General features: G+C 46.2%; 1 protein-coding gene across 4 annotated transcripts in view; it reads left to right on the top strand.

Moving 5' to 3' along the window:
* The window catches only part of LOC140394509 (myosin-11-like), a 193,025-nt gene extending 172,127 nt beyond the window's left edge, over nucleotides 1–20,898 (top strand). For 3 of the 4 annotated variants that reach the window (XM_072481845.1, XM_072481843.1, XM_072481844.1), the window contains 6 exons: nucleotides 1,168–1,256; nucleotides 1,871–1,994; nucleotides 9,220–9,428; nucleotides 13,306–13,414; nucleotides 15,382–15,554; nucleotides 20,124–20,898. In XM_072481845.1, coding sequence (XP_072337946.1) covers nucleotides 1,168–1,256; nucleotides 1,871–1,994; nucleotides 9,220–9,428; nucleotides 13,306–13,414; nucleotides 15,382–15,554; nucleotides 20,124–20,265 — 846 coding nt within the window. In that variant the 3' untranslated portion in view covers nucleotides 20,266–20,898. Of the gene's footprint in view, nucleotides 1–1,167; nucleotides 1,257–1,870; nucleotides 1,995–9,219; nucleotides 9,429–13,305; nucleotides 13,415–15,381; nucleotides 15,555–17,665; nucleotides 17,699–20,123 lie in introns of all 4 variants that reach the window. The other variant, XM_072481846.1, reaches the window with a different exon arrangement.
* Nucleotides 20,899–24,621: the final 3,723 nt, after the last annotated feature.

Below are 24,621 nucleotides of genomic sequence, written 5' to 3'. Positions count from 1 at the left end.
TATCACTGGTGTAGAGCCAGGAGGATGGATGATAGCAAATATCCAGAAACATCACTTCCTTTATCCTAAATAAAAGGTACAAAACAAAATTGTCACAGTATCGAATCAGAATAGAAGGAGACAATGCTGGCCATCACTCCGGTGCTGGTGGTGTACTGGTATTGTCATCGGACTAGTAATCCTGACACCCAGGGTGAGGACCTGGGTTCAAATTCCACCACAGCAGAAGGTGAAATTTGAATTCAATAAAAAATTGGGGTGGCACAGTGGTTAGCACTGCTGCCTCACGGCACCATGGACCCGGGTTCAATTCCGGCCTCGGGTGACGGTGCGGAGTCTGCACGTTCTCCCCGTGTGTGCGTGGGTTTCCTCCGGGTGCTCCAGTTTCCTCCCACAGTCCAAAGATGTGCAGGTTAGGTGGGGTTACAGGGATTGGGAGGTGTGGGGGAGCTAGGTGAGGTGCTCTTTCAGCGGGTCGATGCAGACCCGATGGGCTGAATAGCCTCCCCTGTAGGGATTTTATTCCATGGTTCTATGCCTATGTTTGTTCTTTGAAACAGTTGTTAAATTAGTCCCAAACCCCTGCTCTTTCCTCGCAGCCATGCAGTTTTTCTCACCCTTCACAGATGTATGTCAAACTGGGCAGCACGGCAGCTCAAGTGAATAGCACTGTGGCTCCACAGCGCCAGGGTCCCAGGTTCGATTCCTCGCTGGGTCACTGTCTGCCCGTGTCTGCATGGGTTTCCTCCGTGTACTCCGGTTTCCTCCCACAGTCCAAAGACAGGTTAGGTAGATTGGCCATGATAAATTGCCCTTAGTGACCAAAAAGGTTGGATAGGGTTATTGGGTTATGGAGATAGGGTGGAAGTAGGTGCAGACTCGATGGGCCAAATGGCCTCCTTCTGCACTGTATGGTCTATGCTCTTAATGCATTTAATGCATTTAATCAGAATCTCTTAAAGCCATGCATGGCTTTTTTAGCTGTTGCTGTTAATGCAGCATTCCAATGTGTTCTTCAAGCGAGGAAGGAAACTAGAATGGGGTAAAAGCCTGGCAGCTGAGAGATACCTTTAGTCAGAGCAGCATTTGGGTTTTTGCAAAATGTATCATCTCCAATGAGTAATACATATTTTGTTTGAATGGGTTTTTCACCTTTTTTCTTCCAAGGATTTGGCAGCTGCAGAACGCGCTCGTCGCCACGCCGAGCAGGAGAAGGACGAGTTAGCAGAAGAATTGGCCGGACATGTGTCGGGAAAGTACGTCACCCAAGTAACTTTATTTCCTTGGATTCTCACTAAAGCAAAGTTTCTTCTCAATTCTGCCGCAAGTAATGAATGCTGACATCACGTTAAAGTGATCGAATCGTTCTGACAACCTGACCACCGTAACTGTCAGGTGGGAAGCCCCACCTGAAAATGTGACATTATATTGAGTCAAACCAAACTTCAGACAGAGTTGGAAAAGTTTTTCCCTTATCTGTCACAATGGGAAAGGAGGCAGCTTCCCCACAGTTGACATGAAACAAAGAAGTTAGTTGCACTGAAGAAGGTTTTTATAAATTTAGAGTACCCAATTCTTTTTTTCCCAATTAAGGGGGCAATTTAGCGTGGCCAATCCATATCTTTGGTTGTGGGCAGACACGGGGAGAATGTCACGGGCCGGGATCGAACCCACGTCCTCGGTGCCGTGAGGCAGCAGTGCTAACCACTGTGCCGCCCTAACACTAAAGAAGGTTGTGGTGCATGCAGCACGCCTTCTGAAACCTCGACCGGTGCTATTTGTGATTGTGCGATCAGGCAGAATCTGATCCATCTGCATTTTTAAAATTTTACCTATTTTTTGCATGTTTGCATTTTATAAAATTCCACAGGTCCGCCCTGTTGGATGAGAAACGCCGTCTGGAGACCAGGATTTCACAAATGGAGGAAGAGCTGGAAGAGGAACAGGGCAACTTGGAAGCATTGAACGACCGCCTCCGGAAGGTTGTGCAGCAGGTAAGATAACAGAGAACCTCAAAACCGCGTCACCGCGTTGAGGTTTCCAGCTGCTCGCTATGATTCCATAAACCAGCCAATTGGACTAGAGATAACTCAAGCGGTTGAAAAGGTTTCAAGATGAATTGCCTGTCTGAGATTAAGATGCAAAACACAGGAACACAGTAAATCAGTTCTCACAAACTGAAAGTCCCGCTGAAATCTCTGCTACATTTTTAATATATTTTATTCCGAACACAATCAGCAAATCGCAATCATCCAAGGACACAACCAAATTGCAAACAGTTTGTTAATTTTCCCCTTTTCTCCCCATTACTAACACAACCCTCCCCACCCACTGGCGACAAACAAACCCTCGAATAGAGACAGAAACAGCCTCCATCTTACACACAATCCCTCCTCTGACCCTCTTAAGAGCAAACTTAATTTTTCAACTGTAACCACTCCACCATATCCCCCAGTCATGCCGACACCTTCAGTGACACCTCCACTCCATAGGTTTCGCCGCCAGGCGATCAGAGTGGCGAAGACCACAACACCGGCCCCCCTCCCCTCGGAAACTCTGAAGACCACCACCAATGGAAACAATGCCATCCTCACCCCCACAACCTCCGACAGTGTCTCAAAGATCCAGGTCTAGCGTCGGGCAAGACCAAAACATGCGACCATGATTCGCAGGCCCTCTCTCACATTTGTCCTCAACCAAAGACAAGAACCCACTCAGACAAGCCCGAGTCAAATGGGCCCTATGCCCCATCTTAAACTGTATCAGACTCATCCTGGCACAGGATGATGACAAATTCACCCGGTGCATAATTCCACTCCAGGTTTAAACCCCCAGATCCTCCTCCAATTTCCATCTTATCTTTCTACTGGCACCTTCTTCGTTTCCAACAACCACCCATAAATATCCACAATTTTCCCTCCCCCAGCACATCCTGAGTTACCAATCTATCCAACATGGATGCCTTGGCAGCTGAGGCAATGAGGGGAGTTCCTTGCGCGCAAAGTCCCGCACCTGTAAGTCCTGAATTCACTCCCCCTCAATAACTGGAACATCTCCTGCAACTCATCCAGTCTCACAAACTTCCCTTCCACAAACAGCTCCCTGACCCGCTCCAGCCCTTCCCAATGCCAGCTCCTGTACGTCGCGTCAATCCCTGCTGGTACACACCTATGATTCCCGCATATCGGGGACAGTACAGACATACCCCGCACATCAAAGCTCCTCCTCAACTGGTTCCACACCTTGAGGGACGACACTACCACTGGGTTAACGGTGTACCTAACCAGGAAGAACGGGAGAGGGGAACACGCCCCCACACAGGAGGCCTTTTCTACGAGAACCCATTCCGAAATGTGCAGAGGAGGTTTACCAGGATGTTGCCTGGTCTGGAGGGTGTTAGCTATGTTGAGAGGCTGAATGGACGCGGACTGTTTTCATTAGAAAGACGGAGGTTGAGGGATGACCTGATAGAAGATTATGAGGGGCATGGATAGAGTGGATGGGCAGGCACTCTTTCCCAGGGTGGAGGCGTCAGTCACCAGGAGGCATAGGTTTATGGCCCATGGGGCAAAGTTTAGAGGAGATGTGCGAGGCAGGTCTTTTACGCAGAGGGTGGTGAGTGCCTGGAACGCGTTGCCAGGGGAGGTTGCGGAAGCAGATACATTAACGGCGTTCAAAAGGCATCTCGACAAACACATGGACAGGACGGGTATAGAGGGATACGGCACTAGGAAGTGCTGAGGGTTTCGGCCAAGGGTGATATCATGACCAGTACAGGCTTGGAGGGCCGAAGGGCCTGTTCCTGTGCTGCATTGTTCTTTGTCCTTTACATTCAACAAGAAAATGAAACATCTATGATGCAGTTTAAAATCATAGAAACATAGAGAGCAGGAGGAGGCCATTCGGCCCTTCGAGCCCGCTCCACCATTCAATATGATCATGGCTGATCACCCAACTCAGTAACCTATTCCGCTTTCTCCCTCATATCCTTTGATCCCTTTAGCCCCAAAAGCTATATCGAACTCCTTCTTGAAAACACAATGTTTTGGCCTCAACTACCACCTGTAGTGGTGCATTCCACCGGCTCATCACTCTCTGGGTGAAGAAATCTCTCCTCATCTCTGTCCTAAATGGTTTACCCTGTGCATATCCTTGGACTGTGACCCCCAGGTTCCGGACTCCCTGCCCCTGCTATCTAACCTGTCTAGCCCTGGCAGATTTTATAGATATTTATGAGATCTCCCCTCATTCTTCTAAATTCCATCAAATATTATCCTAAACAATTCAATCTCTCCTCATGCGTCAGTGCCATCATCCCAGCAAACCAGTCTGGCAAACGTTCTCTGCACTCCCTCCATAGCAAGAACATCCTCCTCAGATAATGAGACCAAAACTGCACGCAATATTCCACACAATGTATAAGGAAAAAGTACAAAATGTGACTAATAGAAATGGGTATTCATTGTCAGATTATAATGAAAGCTGTATGGGGAAATGAGAATTTCACCAAGGCCCTGGATAATTGCAGCAAGACATCCCTGTTCCTGTACTCGAATCCTCTCGTTATGAAGGCCAACATACCATTAGCCTTCTTTACCGCCTGCTGTACCTGCATGCTTACCTTCAGCAACTGGTGCACAAGGACACCCAGGTCTCGTTCCACATTCACCTCCCTGAATTTATAGCCATTCAAATAATAATCTGCCTTCCTGTTTTTTCCCACCAAAACATCACATTTGTCCACATTATACTGCATTCACCATGTATTTGCCCACTCACTCAACTTGTCCAAATCATACTGACACAGCTCTGCATCCTCCTCACAGCTCACCCTCCCACCCAGCCACTGTCATCTACAAACTGGAGCTATTACATTTTGTTCCCTCATTAATATATTTTGTGAATAGCTGGGGTCCCAGGACCGTTCCTTGCAGTACCCCACTAGTCACCGCCTGCCATTTGAAAAAGACCTGGTATTTCCTCCTCTTTGTTTTCTGTTTTCTGCCCATCTCAATACACTGCCCTCAATCCCATGTGCTTTAATTTTACACGCTAATGTCTTACGTGGGACTTTGTCAAAAGCCTTCTGAAAGTCCAAATAAATGATGCCCCCCTTGTCAACTCTACTAGTTACGGGCAGCATGGTGGCGCAGTGGGTTAGCCCTGTTACCTCACGGCGCCGAGGTCCCAGGTTCGACCCCGGCTCTGGGTCACTGTCCGTGTGGAGTTTGCACATTCTCCCCATGTTTGCGTGGGTTTCGCCCCCACAACCTAAATAGATGTGCAAGCTGGTTGGATTGAACACGCTAAATTGCTCCTTAATTGGAATAAAAATGAATTGGGTACGCTAAATTTATTTAAAAAAAGAAGAAAAAAACAAACTCTATTAGTTACATCCTCAAAGAATTCCAGTAGATTTGTCAAGCATGATTTCCCTTTCCTAAATCCTCGTTGACTCTGTCCGATCCTGCCTCTGTTTTCTAAGAGCTCTGCTATTAAATCTTTCAACTCTAGTATTTTCCCCACTGCCGACCTCGGGCTGACTGGACTAGAATTCCCTGTTTCCTCTCGACGTCCCTTTTTCAATCATGGGGCTACATTAGCTACCCTTCAGTCTGTAGAAACTGTTCCAGAATCCATAGAATCCTGAAAGATGATCACCAATGCATCCATGATTTCTAAAACCACTTCCTTAAGTACTCTGGGATGTAGATCATCAGACCTTGGGGAGTTATTGGCCTTCAATCCCATCTATTTCCCTAAACCATTTCCCTACTAATATTGATTTCCTACAGTTCCTCCCTCTCACTAAACCCTCTGCTCCCCAACATTTCTGCTACATTATTTCTGTCCTCATTTGTGAAGACAGTATATATTTAGTTGCTCAGCCATTTCTTTGTTCCCCATTCTAAATTCCCCTGTTTCTGACCTAAGGGCTGTACATTTGTCTTCACCAATATTTTCCTCTTCACACACCTATAGAAGCTTTTACAGTCACTTTTTATTATCCCCACAAGCTTATTCTCATATTGTATTTTCCCCTTAATTAATCCCTTTGTTGAATTCTAAACTGTTCCCAATCCTCAGGTCTACTATTTTTTCTGGCCAATTTTTATGCCTCATCCTTGGATCTAATACTATCTCTAATTTCCTTTGTAAGACATGGGTTGGCCACCTTTCCAGTTTTAATTCTGTGCCAGACAGGAATGAACAATTGTTGCAGTTCCTCCATGTGCTCTTTGAATGTTTGCCATTGGCCTATCGACCATCATCCCTTTAAGTAACATTCCCCAATCCATCATAGCCAACCCATACCTCATACCAGCTTAGTTTCCTTTATTTAGATTCAGGGCCCTCGTCTCAGTATCAACTATGTCACTCTCCATCTTGATGAAAAATTCTATCATATTATGGTCGCTCCTCCCCAAAGGGTCTCGCACAACTAGATTGCCAATTATTCCTTTCTCATTACACAATACCCGGTCTAAAATGGCCTGTTCTCTAGCTGGTTCCTCAACGTATTGGTCCAGAAAACCATTCCGTATAAATTCCAGGAATTCATCCTCTGTGGTACTGTTACTAATTTCATTTGCACAATCTATATGCAGATTAATTACATAATTACAGATGTTCCTTTCTCACATGCATCTCTAATTACCTATTTAATGCCATTCCCAAAATTACTACAGTTTGTGGGTCTGTATACAACCCCCACTAAAGTTTTTTGCCCCTTGGTGTTTCTCCATACAGATTCCACATCGCCGGATCTAATATCGTTCCTCACTACGGTGTTAATTTCTTCTTTAACCAGCAACGCAACCCTTGTCTGTCCATCCTAAATACTGAATAGCCCTGGATGTTCAGCCATGGAGCACATCGCTAAGATTTTCTCTTTCTTTGCTTCCCCAAGTATTTCATTAACCATCCAACCAATAATGGATGACATTTCATTGTGACTCAGGGACAAGTTTGTCTGAAACGCACCCACTGCAGTGCAGCACTGGGGGGAGTGCTGCATGGTCGCAGGTACCATCTTTTAGATGAGACGTTAAACTGGGGCCCCGTCGCCTCTCTCAGGCAGATGGACAGGATTCGATTGCACAATTTTGGAAGAAGAGTAGGGGAGTTATCGTGATGTCCTGTCCAATATTGATCCCTCAATCTACCCTCAATCTACATCGCAAAAGCAGATTATCTAAATTGTTTTCATAGCATTCATAGTGCAGAAGGAGGCCGTTCGGCCCATCGAGTCTACACCGGCCCCTGAATGAGCACCCTTCCCAAGCCCACACCTCCGCCCTATCCCCGTAACCCAGCAACTCCACCTAACTTTTTGGACACTACAGAGCAATGTATTATGACCAATCCGCCTACCCCGCACATCTGTGGACTGTGGGAGGAAACCGGAGCACCCGGAGGAAACCCACGCAGACACGGGGAGAATGTGCAGACTCCGCACAGACAGTGACCCAAGCCTGGAATCGAACCCGGGTCCTTGGCACTGTGATGTAACAGTGCTAACCACTGTGCTACCGTGCCGCCCCGCTGTTTATGGGTCTTGTTGTGCACAGATTGGTTGCCACGTTTCCTACATTACAACAAATGACTCCATTTCGAAAGTACTTCATTAGGCTGCAAAGATAATCCGGTGGTCATGAAAGACGCTATATAAATGCAAATCTTTCTTTTTATATTGGAACAGTACAGAGGCAGAACACAGATTTTGATTTACCAATCAGCATGTACGAAAAGCTGTTGTAGGTTGTCTCCGACCTGGGGGCAGCTACCCCAAGTATTTAATGGGGAGAGTTAATGGGAAAGTGTTTCTGTGAGTTCCAGATATGCCTCCGAGATTCCTACAGCTCAAAGCCTTTACGAGCCTGAAATGAATCTTGGGTCCCCAGCCGCCTTGGTGATACTTTATTCAGTCAACTCGTCACCTCCATAAAATTGCTGTCAGGTTGGAATGTCTGTGGATTCTAATCCAAGAAAGGGAGCACGCTCGTCAGCAGACGGGAGTTTCTCATATGGACCACCAGGTGGCACACTACACAAATCCAGCGCTCCGGCTCAAAGCAACAAACAATTCCCTCTGCATTGATCCTCCATACTGTCCACAGAACTGCACTCGTCAGCCAGCACAATATTCCACTTTGCAGGCAGCAATAAATGCTAATATAAACACCCTCTCCCCATTGCTTCCTGCAACATGTGATCCCTCCCAAGGACTTACAAAGCAGCAAGAGGATGCATGTAGGCGAGCAGCTTCTCGGAGTGGCTTGAGAATGAAGAGATTTGGTGAAGATAAACTAGTTTACCCGTTTAGATCATTCAAACCAGTGATATTTGTCAACCCAGGAAGCTGTATCACCCACTTCGCACCGTTGAGGCGATCCTTTCTCAAAAATATCCTCAGAGAAAATGTTTGAAGGATTGAATTTTGGATGTAACAACTGAGTGCATTGTCTGCGAAACTTGCTTTTTAGGGCAGCACGGTAGCACAGTGGTTAGCACTGTTGCTTCACAGCGCCAAAGGGTCCCAGGTTCGATTCCCAGCTTAGGTCACTGTCGGTGCGGAGTCTGCACGTTCTCCCCGTGTCTGCGTGGGTTTCCTCCGGGTGCTCCGGTTTCCTCCCACAAGTCCCGAAAGACGTGCTGTTAGGTGAATTGGACATTCTGAATTCTCCCTCTGTGTACCCGAACAGGCGCCGGGATGTAGGGGATTTCCACAGTAACTTCATTGCAGTGTTAATGTAAGCCTCATTGTGACACTAATAAAGATTATTATTATTGAAAAATAACACTAACGCCATTCAAAAATACGTCACTACGTGGGCTCTGTCAAAAGGCAGAATCGCCTCCCCGTGGTCTCGTGGCAGTCTTTTCGTTTACCAATAGCTTCATTCAGGTTTCAAGCCACCCAACATGGACATTGTCTCCTTTCCACCTCCTCGTCTCCTTTGATATCTTCCCCCCTCTCATTTATTTTGCAATTCTGTTGCTGTTGTCCGCTGCGAATCCCACCACTGCTGCTCGGAATGTGGACGGAAGTTGGACAGTACAACGATGTGACAAACCTCCCAAAGTCACAGACACAGCTGTAACATGAATGTTTTATTTTAAAAAAAAGGAAATCTCAAAGCGTTGCGCGCATGGGCGAACCATGCCCTCCCGGTGCGGTTTGTTTGTGGAAGTTGACATTTTCTTTCTCGTTGTCAGTCTGAACAGCTGTCCAATGAGCTGGCTGCTGAGCGCAGCGCGAATCAGAAGAATGACAGCGCCCGGCAGCAACTCGAGAGGCAGAACAAGGAGCTGAAAGCCAAGCTGCAGGAAATGGAGGGGACAGTGAAGTCCAAGTTCAAATCCACGATAACCTCTCTGGAGTCAAAGATCGTCCAGTTGGAAGAGCAACTGGAGGCAGAAATAAAGTAAGCGCTCTCAGCAAGATTTTCCTTTTACTTGTTTACTTGTCTTCACTCGCAGGTGTGACACCGAATTTAGTTTCGCAGCACATTGTCTTTGAAATAATGGGCGCGGTTTTGCGGTGAGGCGAGCTGCTTTGCAGGTGCAGCGTGGCCGATCGAAGCCGGGAGACCTCGTTCCCAGGATCTACCCGGTTCGCAATGCCTCGCAAGATCTAATGCAACCTCACGAGACATTGCGATGTAAATTCCGCCTAGTGTGGGCAGGATCACTTTTCGGGTGTGTGGGGGGGGGGGGGGTCCGGGATCCTCCCATTGTGCATTGGGACTTGCTGGGGGGGGGGGGGGAGGGGATTATCACTTTGGAGCTCCAGATCAGGTCGGCATCTCTCGCTGCACAGGGGAGTTCCGGCGAGCGGAGCTCCTCAGCGTCCGAAATGGGGGCTGTGTACAGCCCAGGCCACACGTTCCCTGTTGAGGCTTCTTTTCAAACCAAGTCATGTTTTATAGCCTTGTGTTTCTCAACACTGTGACGCCGGGAAACACGCGGCTAAACGAGCTCGCTAGGGGCTTTGTTCCCATTTAGTAACATCGTGCCCAATAAATGTAAAATGTGTAATGTTGCAGCTATTACACAGTCCAGCATTCCCTCTGATTGGCAAAAAAAAGAGCATTAAGGTTTCGTGATGAAGGACCATCGATGTAATGAAAGTGTAATACAGGTGTCAATCAGAGCTCAGTAATTTCCTGGGTTTGATTCTTTGATATTCCCAGCTTTAAATACAACACACAAAAGCTATCCCATTCGGTAATGGTCAGCTTCAGGCATGCTGTTCCCTCTTCTCCTTTTCCACGTCCTCTCACAGAGAGAGACCAGAGCCACACTCAGGAGGCCACCACTACATCTTTCTGAATCTCAGGGTGAGAGATCCTGTGGGAAGAAGAGAGGAGGACGGAAGGAGAGAGGAGGACAGGAGGAGTATATGTGCTTGTATGTCCTAGACCCACACCCCAACACGGGAGGCTAGACTCCACAGCATGTACTCCCCAACACGGGAGGCTACAGTCCTCAGCGTGTACACCCCAACACGGGAGGCTACAGTGCTCAGCGTGTACTCCCCAACACGGGAGGCTACAGTCCTCAGCGTGTACACCCCAACACGGGAGGCTACAGTCCTCAGCGTGTACACCCCAACACGGGAGGCTACAGTCCTCAGCGTGTACTCCCCAACACGGGAGGCTAGAGTCCTCAGCGTGTACACCCCAACACGGGAGGCTAGAGTCCTCAGCGTGTACTCCCCAACACGGGAGGCTACAGTCCTCAGCGTGTACACCCCAACACGGGAGGCTACAGTCCTCAGCGTGTACACCCCAACACGGGAGGCTACAGATGAGTCTAAAGAAGAATTTTACTCCAGCCTTGAACAATCTTTGGTCCGAGTCACAACGGGCGACAAGCTGATCCTCCTTGGCAAATTGAAAAGGCCACAAACCTCTGGGGCGGTGTAATCGGCAGAACGGCGTAGGAAAATCCAACACCAATGGTACCCTGCACGTGACAAAATGTCTCGAACACGGCCTTGTCATAACTAACACCAGGGTCTGTCAGAGAGACAAGTACAAGGTCCCATGGCAACACCTTCACTCCAAACACTGGCACCTGCTCGACTACGTCATCATCTGAATGAAGGACGTGTGTCACCCGCACCATAACAGGAGTTTACAACTGCTGGACGGCCCACTGTTTAATCCGCCCTGTGATCAACATCAATGTCGCCCCAAAACAGCGATGGCAACAGGAACAGTGCCACAGGATAATCAACACTGAGGCACTCAAAGACCCTGATAAGAGAGTCCAATTCAGCCAGCGCCTCACTGCCAACCTGGAGGCTCCCGGTGACCCAGAGACAGAGTGTTCATCGTGCCTGGTCTGTCTTCGAGGCCTCCATCTCAGCACCGCAGGACCAGGAAACCGGTTCGATCAGGAGAACCAGCAGCTGATAAGCTGCAAGAGGAAGGCTTTTCCGAAGATGGAACAGCATCTCAAACCAAGAGCGAGAAACAGCTCTACAGACGAGGGAGGAGTCCAGCAAAAAAAAACAGGACCTAAAGAACAGATGGTGGGTGGAGGAGGCGTAAGAAATCCAACAGTTAGCCGGCAACTGTGACGTACAAGGCTCCTTTAGTGCAGTGAAGACCACCAAGGCCAGACTCTAAGCCATTGTCTGCCCCTTTCCCAGGCGTATAAGAGCATGGGCTCTCCATGAGAGCGTTGAATATTAAACATCCGTAAGACAAATGTCCTCCACCACCCTACCCCCGGCACAGACCACTGCTCCCCAGTTATCAAAATCTACTATGTGGCATTGGGCAACATGGACCACTTTCCATATCTTGTAACTTTGAAAAGTACCAACATCGACGACAAGGTTCAATGCTACTGTCAATGTGGCAGCAAAGCCTTAAGTCGCCTGAGGAAGAGGGTGTTTGAAGACCAGGATCTCAGGCTGGCATCAAACTCAGAGCAATCGTGATATCCCCGCCCTCCTATATGGCTCAGAGACGTGGACTGTGTGCAGGGGGCACCTCAAAACCCTGGAGAGGTACCACCAGCTCCGCCTTGCAAGACCCTGCCAATCCATCGGCAGGAGAGCTGCACCGACGACAGTGTTTCCACCGTATCGAAGCATTGATCAGGTTCTACCAGTCACATCAGGGGGAGGGGGGGGGGGGGGGGGGAGAAAACTCTTAAAGGACACCCTCAAAACCTCCTTGAAAACATGCAACATCCCACCAGCTGCAGCAGTGATTCCTGGCCCCAAGACCACCTGATGTGCAGGGAAAGCATCCGGGAAGGAGCTGAACATCTCGCCTTTCCACCAGGTGAAAGCTGAAGCCAGGCATCGACAGCGAAAGGAACGCTTGGCAACCCGGGCACCCCACCCACCTGGGCACCCCACCCACCCGGGCAACCCACCCACCCGGGCACCCCACCCACCCGGGCACCCCACCCACCCGGGCACCCCACCCACCCGGGCACCCCACCCACCCGGGCACCCCACCCACCCGGGCACCCCACCCACCTGGGCACCCCACCCACCCGGGCACTCCACCCACCTGGGCATCCCACCCAACTGGGCACCCCACCCACCTGGGCACTCCACCCACCTGGGCACTCCACCCACCCGGGCACCCCACCCACCCGGGCACCCCACCCACCCGGGCACCCCACCCAACTGGGCACCCCACCCACCTGGGCACTCCACCCACCTGGGCACCCTACGCACCCGAGGACCCCACCCACTCGCTCCTTCAACCACTGTCTGCCCCGCCTGTGACAGAGACTAGAGGCCGCACATTGGGCTCCTCAGTCACCTGAGAACCCGTTTTTAGTTTGGAAGCAAGTCACCTCCACTCCAAGGACTGTCGAAGAAGAAGAATATCTATCTCTTGCCTGCAAAAGGTTACAAATTGAACACTATAAATACACTATAAATATGAATTATAACTAGCTTGTAGCTTCGGGGAATAACTCCATTTTGGCAATTGTATGGATGTCACAACCCATTTCAGCTGGAAATCAGTGGTTTGTGTATTTAAACCATTATAAGGATGAAGCGTTTTGCATCCCGCTGTGTACAATAGATTACTTTTCTACAGTCATTACATCCCTGCAGATTGTACAATAGACTGGTTATTATTTTTCATAAGGCAATCCGGTTGGTTTTAATTTGAAACAGCAAATTGCTGTTTGTTACGTTGGGGAGATCCTGATGTAATTGAATATAGATACCAGACCAAACCAGTTGCTTCTTGTTACCAAGATGCTGTTTCTTGCTCTGTTTCATTTATTCCATCTTTATGTTCCACCTTTATCCTCTAGGGAGAAACAAGCAACAACCAAGGGAGCTCGTCGCACAGAGAAGAAACTGAAAGAGATCATGATGCAGGTGGAAGATGAGCGAAGACATGGGGAACAGTATAAAGAACAGGTAGACCACTGATCTCTCAGTAAAACAGCAACTTGCACTAGAATGGTACTATAACACCCAGAGAGCGACATGGAAACCACAGCATTTATTCTAATGTAGGGACTAAAGATTGGTGTCAGATGTGTAGATGGCTAAATTGCAAATGATCAGTTAAGCTTTTATTTGTATTAAATTTCAGAACTTTCCTAAAGACTGAAATCACTCTTTAAGAGTGAGTAATTTTTTAACTGCATTTCCTGTCCTTTTGCACAAAGGATAATTAAGAATTTTATGTACAACCTACATATTGGGCTGGTGTTCAGAACATTCTGATAAACATTCTATCTGTGTAATACTATGTAAATATTGAGGACAGAGTCCTGAGCCTGCTCTACATGCAGTGAACTCGGAGCCAATGCACAGAACATGTGCAAAGGTTCCTAACGATATCGCAGAGGTCCTCGTGTGCAGCTGGATTACCCGACCCATCTCAATTGGACACCGCAGGCTGATTTGGCTTTTAGTCTTAAAACTGACTCCCATGTTTGTTGCTTATTTTTCTGCCAGAATTTTAGGTCTGCTGGCTGGTGGCATCTTATCGGGCTTAGTGACCACAATAAGCAGTTACTGTACAGGGCATGATTCACACTTTCCAGCAGGACCCAGGATAATAGAAATAGCTTCCCCCTTATGCTCTCAACTGGATATCTGTGCCTGTTTGAATAAGCACTTGTTTAATCTCCCTGAAGAAACACTTAAGTCAGCAAACCTGAGGTTACAGTGATGGGGAGGGGTGAGGACTTGGAAAGATTTGACGACAAGGGTAATAATAATTTTAAAGTCAGGGAGTTGCTGAATCAGAGACCAAAGAAGATCAGTGAACACGACAAGCAAGCAGGATTTGCCACAAGTTCGGATGTCATCTTCATTAACACTGCTGTGATGATGCTCTTCAATGTTGAATGGTTCTCTCCTCCACTGTACTCCAAAAACTTCAGGTAACCAGGTTTCCAGCACCTGGTTCTGTCCCCAACCATTCTTTTTACTACAATCTAAAGTTCTGCTCTACACTCCAGGGTCACCTTGATTATCATAAGTTAAGGAGCGTGTCACAAAGTTTAGCCCATGTTGCAAATCTGTTACGTGAATGTCAATCTTTTGAAACCATGGGGACAGATTTTGTTGTAGAAATAGCATTGTGGCTAATCGTGCTCTTCATTATTACAAGTGTAAATGTACATGAGCGATTAAATGCAGAAAACAGGAAGTTGTTGTCTGACCAACCCTACCCACCCAGCAGCTTTGCTCTATTAGTATCACACCATGAGACAGTGATGGAATACAAGGAACACATTCATACTGGACTGAAGTTAGGACTTGTCCGTTCCGGTGTAAGTAAAGATTTAATGGTGTGATAAGTCTTAAATACTACCAAGCAACCTCTCTAGAACAGAAAATTAATATTTACAAATGTGGAGTTTCATTCCTTCAGATTTTAATTATCATTGGAGATGTAAACAAAAACTAAAAATTCAAATATGTTTTTTTTAACTTGTTACTTCTGTCTCTTTTATCTCTTTCAATCCCATCTTTCTTTCACTCTCTTTATTTCACTTTCTGAATTCAATATTCTAACCAATACTTCCTGATTCAGATCCTCTGCTGCCCGTTAAAACATTCAAGAGTTACACGCTTGCTTGCTCTGGTCCCAGTTCGCCTGAAGTGGCCAATGTGCCCTCTCTGATTTACAGGAAGTTTCAATGCAACAATCACATGGAGAATCTCTGGGGAAATGAATGGCTGGCAGTGTTCATTCACCCAGAGTGTAAAATCTGCCTCCTATAGAGAGGGAGCCAAGGGTGGTCCCTTTATCTCTGGTAAATTGTGTTTATCCTCATTACGTTTTAATTTACCACAAATTTGTGTGTGACAAAGGTATGCTCTCACAATGTGACTATGGAAACATTAATATTGTTTTGATCCTGAAGGCAGACAAAAGCAATTCGCGCGTGAAACAGCTCAAGCGGCAGCTGGAAGAGGCTGAGGAGGAATCTCAGCGGATCAATGCGGCTCGACGCAAACTGCAGCGAGAACTGGAAGAAGCCACGGAGCTGAACGAAACCGTGAACCGCGAATGCAACATGCTCAAGAACAAACTAAGGTAACCCCCACACTCCAGCCTGCCTCCGTTTACCAATCCCTTTCCCGCAGCACAGACCATTTGCTGGGAACTTCCTGGCAGCTGATCCTGCTCCCTCTCCGTAACTTCACCGGGTGTGCAGGCGATGAGCTCTTCCTCGTGCATTAATCTGATATCTGCCGTAGCTCCCAAAGGTTTTATGGTAAATAACTCCTCGGAAATACCCAGCTTGTGGTAAGATTTCCTTGTAGAATGAGCTGAAGGAAAGAAGCAAGTTACTGCAGACGCTGGAATCTGAAACCAAAGAGAAAAATGCTGGAAAATCTCAGCAGGTCTGGCAACTAGCTTTGGGACAAAGGGTCATCTGGACTCGAAACGTTAGCTCTTTTCTCTCCCTGCAGATGCTGCCGGACCTGCTGAGATTTTCCAGCATTTTCTCTTTGGGAGCTGACGGAAAGTATCACTTTGGGTCTTAAGAAATGTTTGGCTAATATAAATCCAGCTGATCAAAACAATAATGTGTCTCTGTTGCTGCGTCCTATACAATGGAGGGCAGTAAGACTTTGAATTTTCCCCCACAGGTGAGGCCTGCTAATTATTTTCACTATAACCTTAATAGGATTTATTTATCCTTCCCTGTGGATTTGGTTCGTCCAAAACATTTGGGTCTTGTGTCTGTCTGGGCTGCCAATCGTGCCAGTCTCCTCCCAAAGTTGGCATTTGTTCCGCTCTCGGCAGATTGGGAAGAACTTTGTGTTCATGGAGTTAACGTTTCCAGTCGGAACTCTGTGGAAGAGTCCAGCGGACTCGGAAGGTTAATTCCGTTCATCTCTCCAAACCCGTGGAGTCTATCCAAGTCCTCTAATTGGCAAGAGGTCCAGCCTCCAGAAATAGGTGCAGTCAATGTGGCCAAACCCTACGCTTGCTCCATAAGAAAATACCTGCCTCTTCTTTCGTAGCACTTTATTTGCGAGAAAATAAGGAACATGGGAATATCTTTAATCGTTTTTTTCAAGATTTTCTTTTGACAAAGTAATGCAAAATGATGTTTCAAATACTTATTTGAAATAGTCACCCAAGGAATGAGAAACCGAGCGGATCTCCCCCACTCCATTCACGTGAATCCTTTATCAGCTTACTCCCAAATACCATGGGAAAAGGCTTGGAGATGAATGTCTGTTTTCAGAACCTGATGGGATGAAGAATTGAGATTCAACAAATGGGAGATGGGAGAAAATATCTGAAAACGTTTCTCTCCACTTGGTATTTGGTGGGGGCAGGCAAGATAACTAGGTGTCCCAGTCATTATTATCCTCTTCTGGGGCAGCACAGTGGGTTAGCACCAGGGTCCCAGGTTCGATTCCGGCTTGGGTCACTGTCTGTGCGGAGTCTGCACATCCTCCCCTTGTGTGCGTGGGTTTCCTCCGGGTGCTCCGGTTTCCTCCCACAGTCCAAAGATGTGCAGGTTAGGTGGATTGGCCATGATAAATTGCCCTTAGTGTCCAAAATTGCCCTTAGTGTTGGGTGGGGTTACTGGGTTATGGGGATAGGGTGGAGGTGTTGACCTTGGGTAGGGTGCTCTTTCCAAGGGCCGGTGCAGACTCGATGGGCCGAATGGCCTCCTTCTGCACTGTAAATTCTATGATTCTATGAATTCCATAGCTTTTACAATCACTTTGTCTGGTACCATCACAAACATTTAACAGACTTGCTGAATAGAATTTCATAACGTGCCCTGAGGGATTTGAACTCTTTGTGTTACTAGTCCAGCTGTAGAACAAAACACTGATGGAGATCTTAGTCCAGTCAAACCCCCTTAAAAGCGAGAGTAATGCGGGCATGCACATTTACTCTACATCATCACCATTAACATTGGGAGTAACTGTGCAAACTAAGTTTATTAATTATCACTGTGTATAATAACCATAGCAAAGGAACTGATCTATAACATCGAGTGGATTTTCCAATGTTTTATTAACTAATTGTTATCTGCAACATTCAACTTGGTAAAAAATTAGTGTTCTGTTGTCAGCTTCTGAACAATGCATGCTGGATCTGATTATTGTTGTTTTAAGAATCGTTTCTAATAGGAATGATGTGTAACTGTGAGGGAAATCTTGTCTTTATTCCAGGGGTGCACATGAATCTGCCCAGTGAACTCCCAGGTACCTCCCAAATCTCAGCTACGCAACTTTTCGTATTGCTCAAATCTCCAACTATTTTTCTCCTTTTAAATACTGACAGTTTCTGATAACTCTGAAGGCTGAAGATAAATATCGGCAAATAAATAAAGTGACCTCAAGAATGAAAAGCCAGGGGATGTGATTTATATATCGCGAGGAGACCGAGCAAAATATCAATCTTATCCCATGGCTGTTCATCATGAATTCTGTTTACACCACATGTTGGATACAATAGGAATAAGATTGTAACAGTTCATGTACACGCTATGCTGAATTTCAAATTGTTCCTGGTGATATTCACTCTTAACTATACTTTCTCCATCTCCATGAAATATATTTCATGGAAAAGACATTACATGTGGTACAAGTAAATGGAATAAAAGTTCTAAAAGATAGGTACAGAAAAGAGCTTAACACTTAACACTGCTGTGCATATGCAGTGGAATGTGCAATTTCCATTCATATTCAAGGCTGCCACTAACCATTTGAGCTTCATTTGAAAAGACCCTTACACTGCCGAGCTCTCTCCAAGATTTGTGAAAGTTACTTTAGCCTTGATTTTTTTTTCTGTTTCCACCCCCCTCCCCCCCCCCCCCCCCCCCCCCCCTCTCCTTCCATTCCAAATCTCACCACACCTCGGTGGAGGTCAGCTTAGCAGGGAGGCTGGAAGCACAGCGTCAAAACGAAGTGGGGTGGGATTTTTTGAGAAGTACAGATGGCAGGCTGGGATGAGTGCTGTCCATTTCCCCCCCCCCCCCCCCCCCCCCAGCCCACATGAAATGTAGGAAAAAGAAAACTGACCATGTTGGTGACCAGCTGCCACCACTCTATAATGCCCCAAGCCACAAATCGTTCTGGGAAACGCAATCTGTTCCCAAGTGCAATGGCCGATATTTTTCCACCTAAGCATTCAGGCACTTCTTAAAGCAAAACTTAGCGGCAGTTAAGGGTTTTCCCTGGTCTGCTTTATTAATTCCAACTTTTGGAGCTGTTTTATTTTCCCAAGCCCTTTGAGGATTGGATAAGCAACCTGTGAACCAGATTTCCATCATGCTATTAAACAAAAAAACATAGTTTTTATTCTGAACTGTTCAATAATAAATGAGATTGCGCCTAAAAAGCTAATGTAGATGGAGATCTTATAACAATGTCATCTTAGTCCTCAAAGGGTTAACAAACCAAATCTGCTGAATAGGAAGCATGGCTAAGGCTTATTCACTGAAAGATATTTAATATTTAAGGGTGAACAATAGATGCAAACAAAGTTATGAAGTTTGATTAAGCTGAAATAGAGGATTTTGTGATTATCGGTGTATTCCAGGCCCATTTTAAGATTTCTACCATTCACGTGAGAACATTGGAGTCACAAAGTAAATGCACGGACAATTATTGCCTAGTTTATTTTCACACAAACACAACAAACAAGGCAGAATCACTGCTGTTTGGCTAACTCCACTTTTATATAGAATTAAATTGCTTGAACGGAACTCTAAATCATGTATTGGTTGGATTTTTAAATATATCGTACAAGCCCTACCTAGTCCTTAGTATCCCGTGCATGTGTAGTCTCAAAGCACACCAATTTGCATGTTACAAAGCTACGACAGTAATTTTTCACCGAGCAGGTATAACCAATCTTCCCTTGTTTGGCTGACAATAGGATGGGCCATGATTGATTGATATTTGTCGCATGTACCGAGGTACAGTGAAAGGTATTTTTCTGCGGCTGAGGAAACGTACACAGTACGTACACAGTAGACCAAAGAATAATCGACAAAGTACATCGACAAATAAATAAATAGTTGGTTATAGTGCGGAACAAGGGCCAAACAAAGCAAATACGACATGATTCAGCCGCACCGACCACAAAGACTATATATTTGAAAATCAAAACAAATCTCCACCCTACTCAGTCTGCAAGTTGGGCATGCATCAAAAAGCAAGTTTCATCGAGAGAACACTGATATATGTGAGGTCAAGGCCTGACGTTTAGAATTACAATCCATTTGTGACAAATGTGACATTTGTGACAACCTACTTGTGACAATAAGCGATTTTCATTTTTTTCATTACAAGTTTCAAAAACTACTGCATCCTTTTTTTATAAAACAAGAGTTCAATTGCAGACGCAATGACCTCCATGCCCAAGTTTTAAACACAATCACCGTTCAGTTTTAGGAGGGTAAAGAATTACGCTCAAGTCACTCATTGTTAATATGATTTGAATGCATTGATCAGCAGACATCCTTTATCACGGTCGGCCTCAAGTGGTTGGATGGCCTATGTCCGTCTGGAGAGTATTTTAGCATTTCTTTATTGTGTGTGTCAATGGAGAAACGTTTGGAGGGTTGTCTAAACATTGGGTTGCTTCTTGCTGCTTTCTGACATGCGGCCTTTCTTGATGTAGGCGAGGAAATGAGCCAATGCTGAGTGGAGCACGGAGATCTGGAGGCAGGCGCGGAGTGGTTGATAACGCTTCACTGGAAAACTCTGATGAAGATGTTGGAGGACGAGATCCGGACTTCAACGGCACAAAATCTAATGAATAATGACAGTGTGGCACACTGTGGTATGGTATCAAAATGGGAAAATTATACACAAACGATCAGAGTAGCTTTAAAAAGGTCACACGCTTATGGTATTAGCAGGGCACAGTTTCTCCATTTATAAAACTACTCCTTCACAATTAAAAATAAATACTTTCACGTGCATGTAGCCAAAACTAGTTTGCTAAATATTTTACAGGTATCAAAGTTTCAAATAACATTCTAGCATTTAAAATTCATTGTAAAAAAAATAAATAAAGTTAACCCTAATGTGCACTGCCTGGTGGGTTGTGATAATAAAATGGTTGTACTTTGTTGCTAAACCAGAAATGAAAATAGCATCATAATTCTAAAAATCACATTGCCCTTACTGAAATGATTTTGTCCTTTTCAGTAACACTATGATATCGGAGATGGATGGTGCATTTTTTATAGGAAGAGCCAAGCACTGTTTGCAATACTTGCCGACCACAGCAACGCTGGTCACAGAATTCTATAGACTTGCTTTGTTTAGCTCTTGAACTACTGGATTTAAAAATAAACTATTGTTTGCAGTAATATATTCGGATCATGCTAAACATAGTCCGCAAAGTGTTTCTCAATCACCGTCACCAAATAAAGGACTTTGTATCACAATGGAAAGCGTTTGGCAATTTATTTTCTTAAGTGTGCACCCTCTTTCTGTAGGTAGCTGTTTCCCCAGAAAAACGGTCAAAACGGAAGCATTAAAGGCAACTTGATATCCTAACTCAAACAGCTCTCTCGCCACAGCGGAGAGAAAATTTTATCTTCTTGACATCATCTAGCCCAGCCTAATCAAGTGCTTTTTTTTTGCATAGGCCAACTATCTGTCGTAGGTGAATGCTATTGTGCCAATCTCACTCTCAAAATTGCCGATGGATTCAGTACTAAACACAAGTGGTGCCGTGGATGGAAATGTTGCCGTGATGTGCCAGGGTGTGTTTTTGGAACAGAAACTGGGATTTATAAATTCAGCCTCCCATTTTAAAAGAATAAGGAATGGGACCGATCGGGTGGCATGGTGACGCAGTGGTTAGCACTGCTGCCTCACGACGCCGAGGACCTGGGTCCGATCCCGGCACTGGGTCACTGTCCCGTGTGGAGTTTGCATTCTCCCCGTGACTGCGTGGGTCTCACCCCCTCAACCCAAAGATGTGCAGGTTAGGTGGATTGGCCACACTAAATGCCCCCTTTATTGGAAAAAATAATTGGTTACTCTAAATTTATAAAATGAAAAGGATTGAGGCAAATATCCATAGCTATAGAATTAGGTAGAGTGGTGCGTTAGGCTAATCTAATTTCTCGTGCAAGTACTTTGAAACATTAGTCTTGGATGTCATTGATGTATTCATTCTCATTTGTAACATTATGTTGCTGTTTCCACCTTAGAACTCGGACTGTTGATGAAACAACAGAAGAGCTAAATTCTTCTGCTGTTCTGTTTTTAAATACCTTGCATGGGATTCTCTGTCGGCCGACGCCAAAATCAGGAATCGCGATTGGGCAGAGAATCGGTTCCGATGCAGAAATCACGGCAGGTGTTGATTGGATGCCAAATCACGATTCTCCATCACCTCTACAGCGGCATAAATGTGTTCCGGAATGTACGTGCAAACACTGTTTGCATATCATTAGCGGGCCTGACCCAGTATTCTCCAGCGCCTCCGCGAAGGCCATGGGTGCCGACGTGGTGCAGGTGGGGCCTGGCTGCCCTCCAGCTGGATGGTGGGGGGAGGGTGGAGTTAAATTTGTGGGATGGGGAGTTAGGTGGGAGTAGGTGCTGCCTACTCACCCTGACCGCTCTGAGGAGGTTGTGCAGCTTTTATTATGGTACTGCAGGTAATGGCCACAGCCACAGCGCTGACCGTCTCTGCCACCTGCGCCCAGGCACCATGAACGGCAGAGGCGGGCAGCCTCCTTCCAGGGCCAGGGTACAGAGTCACCAGTCTCTCCTCCACTGCGTCTAGTTCGGGTCTGTGAATCTCGGGGCTGCGCTCCTCACTGTCATCTTGTTGGCTGGGATGGTGTGTGTGGGGAGTGCAGTGTGCATCTGTGGCTGCAGCCTCCTGAGTATTGTTAGAGGTGAAAATATTGACATGAAGGCCTGAGGATGAGTAAAGAAGCAGTTTCTCCCAGAATTTTGGGAGAAAGGCCTGAGGCTCCACAGCCTTTCTGAGAGCACCCTTTCTCACTTGAGCCAAGGCTCACACGGGTTAATATACAGATTCAAGGGGCGGAATTAGTTGTATTCTCATTTACATACAATCAATCAACTATATTCTCGTCACAATTCATTACATGCAGTCAATCAATTTTCTGAGCATCCCAGTTATCACATATATGGTTCAAGTGGGTGTTGTCTTACCGGCCCCTAATTTCATACAGAAGTCATTCAAAACTAACACAAGGATATATCCTGTCTACAGCTGGGGACCTTGATCCATTATGGATACATTGCATTCCTAGTTCTGTGAAGCTGTTATCAGCAGCTGTTGAGATACTCCCTATAAGTACCCACACCTGGTTCTCATGAGGTAGTTTACACAGTTTGTAACTTATTGTTCAGGAAAGTGGCTAGTTCAGCCATTTTGTGTCTTTAGTCTTGCTTTAATAGCTAACAGCCATTTTGTGTCCTTTTTGATATTAACAAGCATTGTGTATACACTATCTATTTCTAAACAGGCATCTAAGCCAATGAGTACCTTTTGTCTCATCAGAACTATTCAAAAGTAATACAGGAGCACAAATGTAGGAATTAAGGGCTATGGAGAGAGAGCGGGTAAATGGAGTTGAAATCAGCCATGATTGAATGGCGGAGTGGACTCGATGGGGCAAATGGCCTTACTTCCGCTCCTATGTCTTATAGTTACAGAGCTACCGATAATTTATATCATAGTCCAGTATCAGAAAATGTCCCCCAACAGTATCAATCATGAATCTGGCAAATCCGGCACCATTTCTCATTGGAATCAATTGTGTTCCACGTAGCGCCGGTGCTGCCCCTTAATTGTAGCTGAATCAGTCCAGGTGCGGCTCCAGTTTTCCTGTCCTGGAAGTCCACAAATCCTGCGCCAGCGTCAACACTTAGTCTCAGGAACGGAGAATGCCGCCCATTATCTGATTGTCCCGTCTGAAGGAAGTGGCATGTTTTCCCAATCAGCAGGGGTAAGAAGAGAAATTCAAATGGCTGTCCAGAAAATATAGCACTTAAAAAATAACAAATGATACTAGGATATTATCAACAAAGCATCTTCCACCTTCATAAATGTGGTCATTAATCCAAAAGTTTCCACTGTAACTCCAAGTATACTGAATCTGTAACTCGGAGTAGAGGGGATGGTCCTTTTTATTCTTGGTTCCTGAGAAAAAAATCTTTCCTCCCAGACAGCACCAATATTAATCAGGTTTAATGAGTGTGTGCGCAAGTCGGTGCAGGTTAGATTGGAAGGCGCTGGGGGCAGACCATAGAATTCCTACAGTGCAGAAGGAGGCCATTCAGCCCATTAAATCTGCACTGACCCTCTGAAAGAGCAGCCTACCTAGGCCAACCCAAACCCCACCCTCCCCCATTCCCACATAACCTGCGCATCGCTGAACACTAGGAGGCAAGTTAGCGTGGCCAATCCACCTCACCTGCCCTCCCTATGGTGCCGGCTGAAAGCCATGGAAATTCGAACAGAGGAAATGACCAGACAGGAAAAGACCGATTCATCCATTTAACCTATTCAGTCTAGTCATGGTGCCCTGTGCATTGTCAAACAGATGCTTCAGAGCTATTAGGAGTCAAGTCATATCCTGGAAGATGTGAACAAGCTGATTAAAAACACAAGCCAGTTAGGGAGAAAAGAAATTTGGAAAATTCCTTTTTGGCTCCGTTGAATGATTAAACCTCCTGCAGACCACACGGACTCTGATTCATTACAGATGTCTTATGGGGCAGTGAGTAATGTCCCTGCCTGGGCTAGAAGCTCCTGGTTCGAGTCCCACCCCTTGATGCCAAGGAAGATGCGTTCATACCGCGGCCAAACCGGTTGCGTATCGACTTGCAAATCCTTCCAAACACAGCAATGGCTGGCGGTAAGAGTGAGAGAGACTCCTCGTCAGCTGTGCGATAATATCGGAGCCTCGTCCATCACTATCCCCAACACCGGACTCCAACGTGCATTGCCACAGCAACTGGGACTCTACAGCGTTACCGCCCACCTCACGACAACTTTATCTCCACTCCAGCCAGTAACAGGTCCCATTCCCCCTTGAAGGTACAGAGTGAAGCAGCATTCACGAGGCGAGTCAGCAACACAACTATTCCAGGGGGAAAGAAGAATTGCAGAATCTCCA

Source organism: Scyliorhinus torazame, chromosome 17 (genome assembly GCF_047496885.1).
Source record: "Scyliorhinus torazame isolate Kashiwa2021f chromosome 17, sScyTor2.1, whole genome shotgun sequence".
In the NCBI taxonomy this organism is placed as follows: domain Eukaryota; kingdom Metazoa; phylum Chordata; class Chondrichthyes; order Carcharhiniformes; family Scyliorhinidae; genus Scyliorhinus; species Scyliorhinus torazame.
This window is presented reverse-complemented; position numbering and strand designations above follow the sequence as displayed.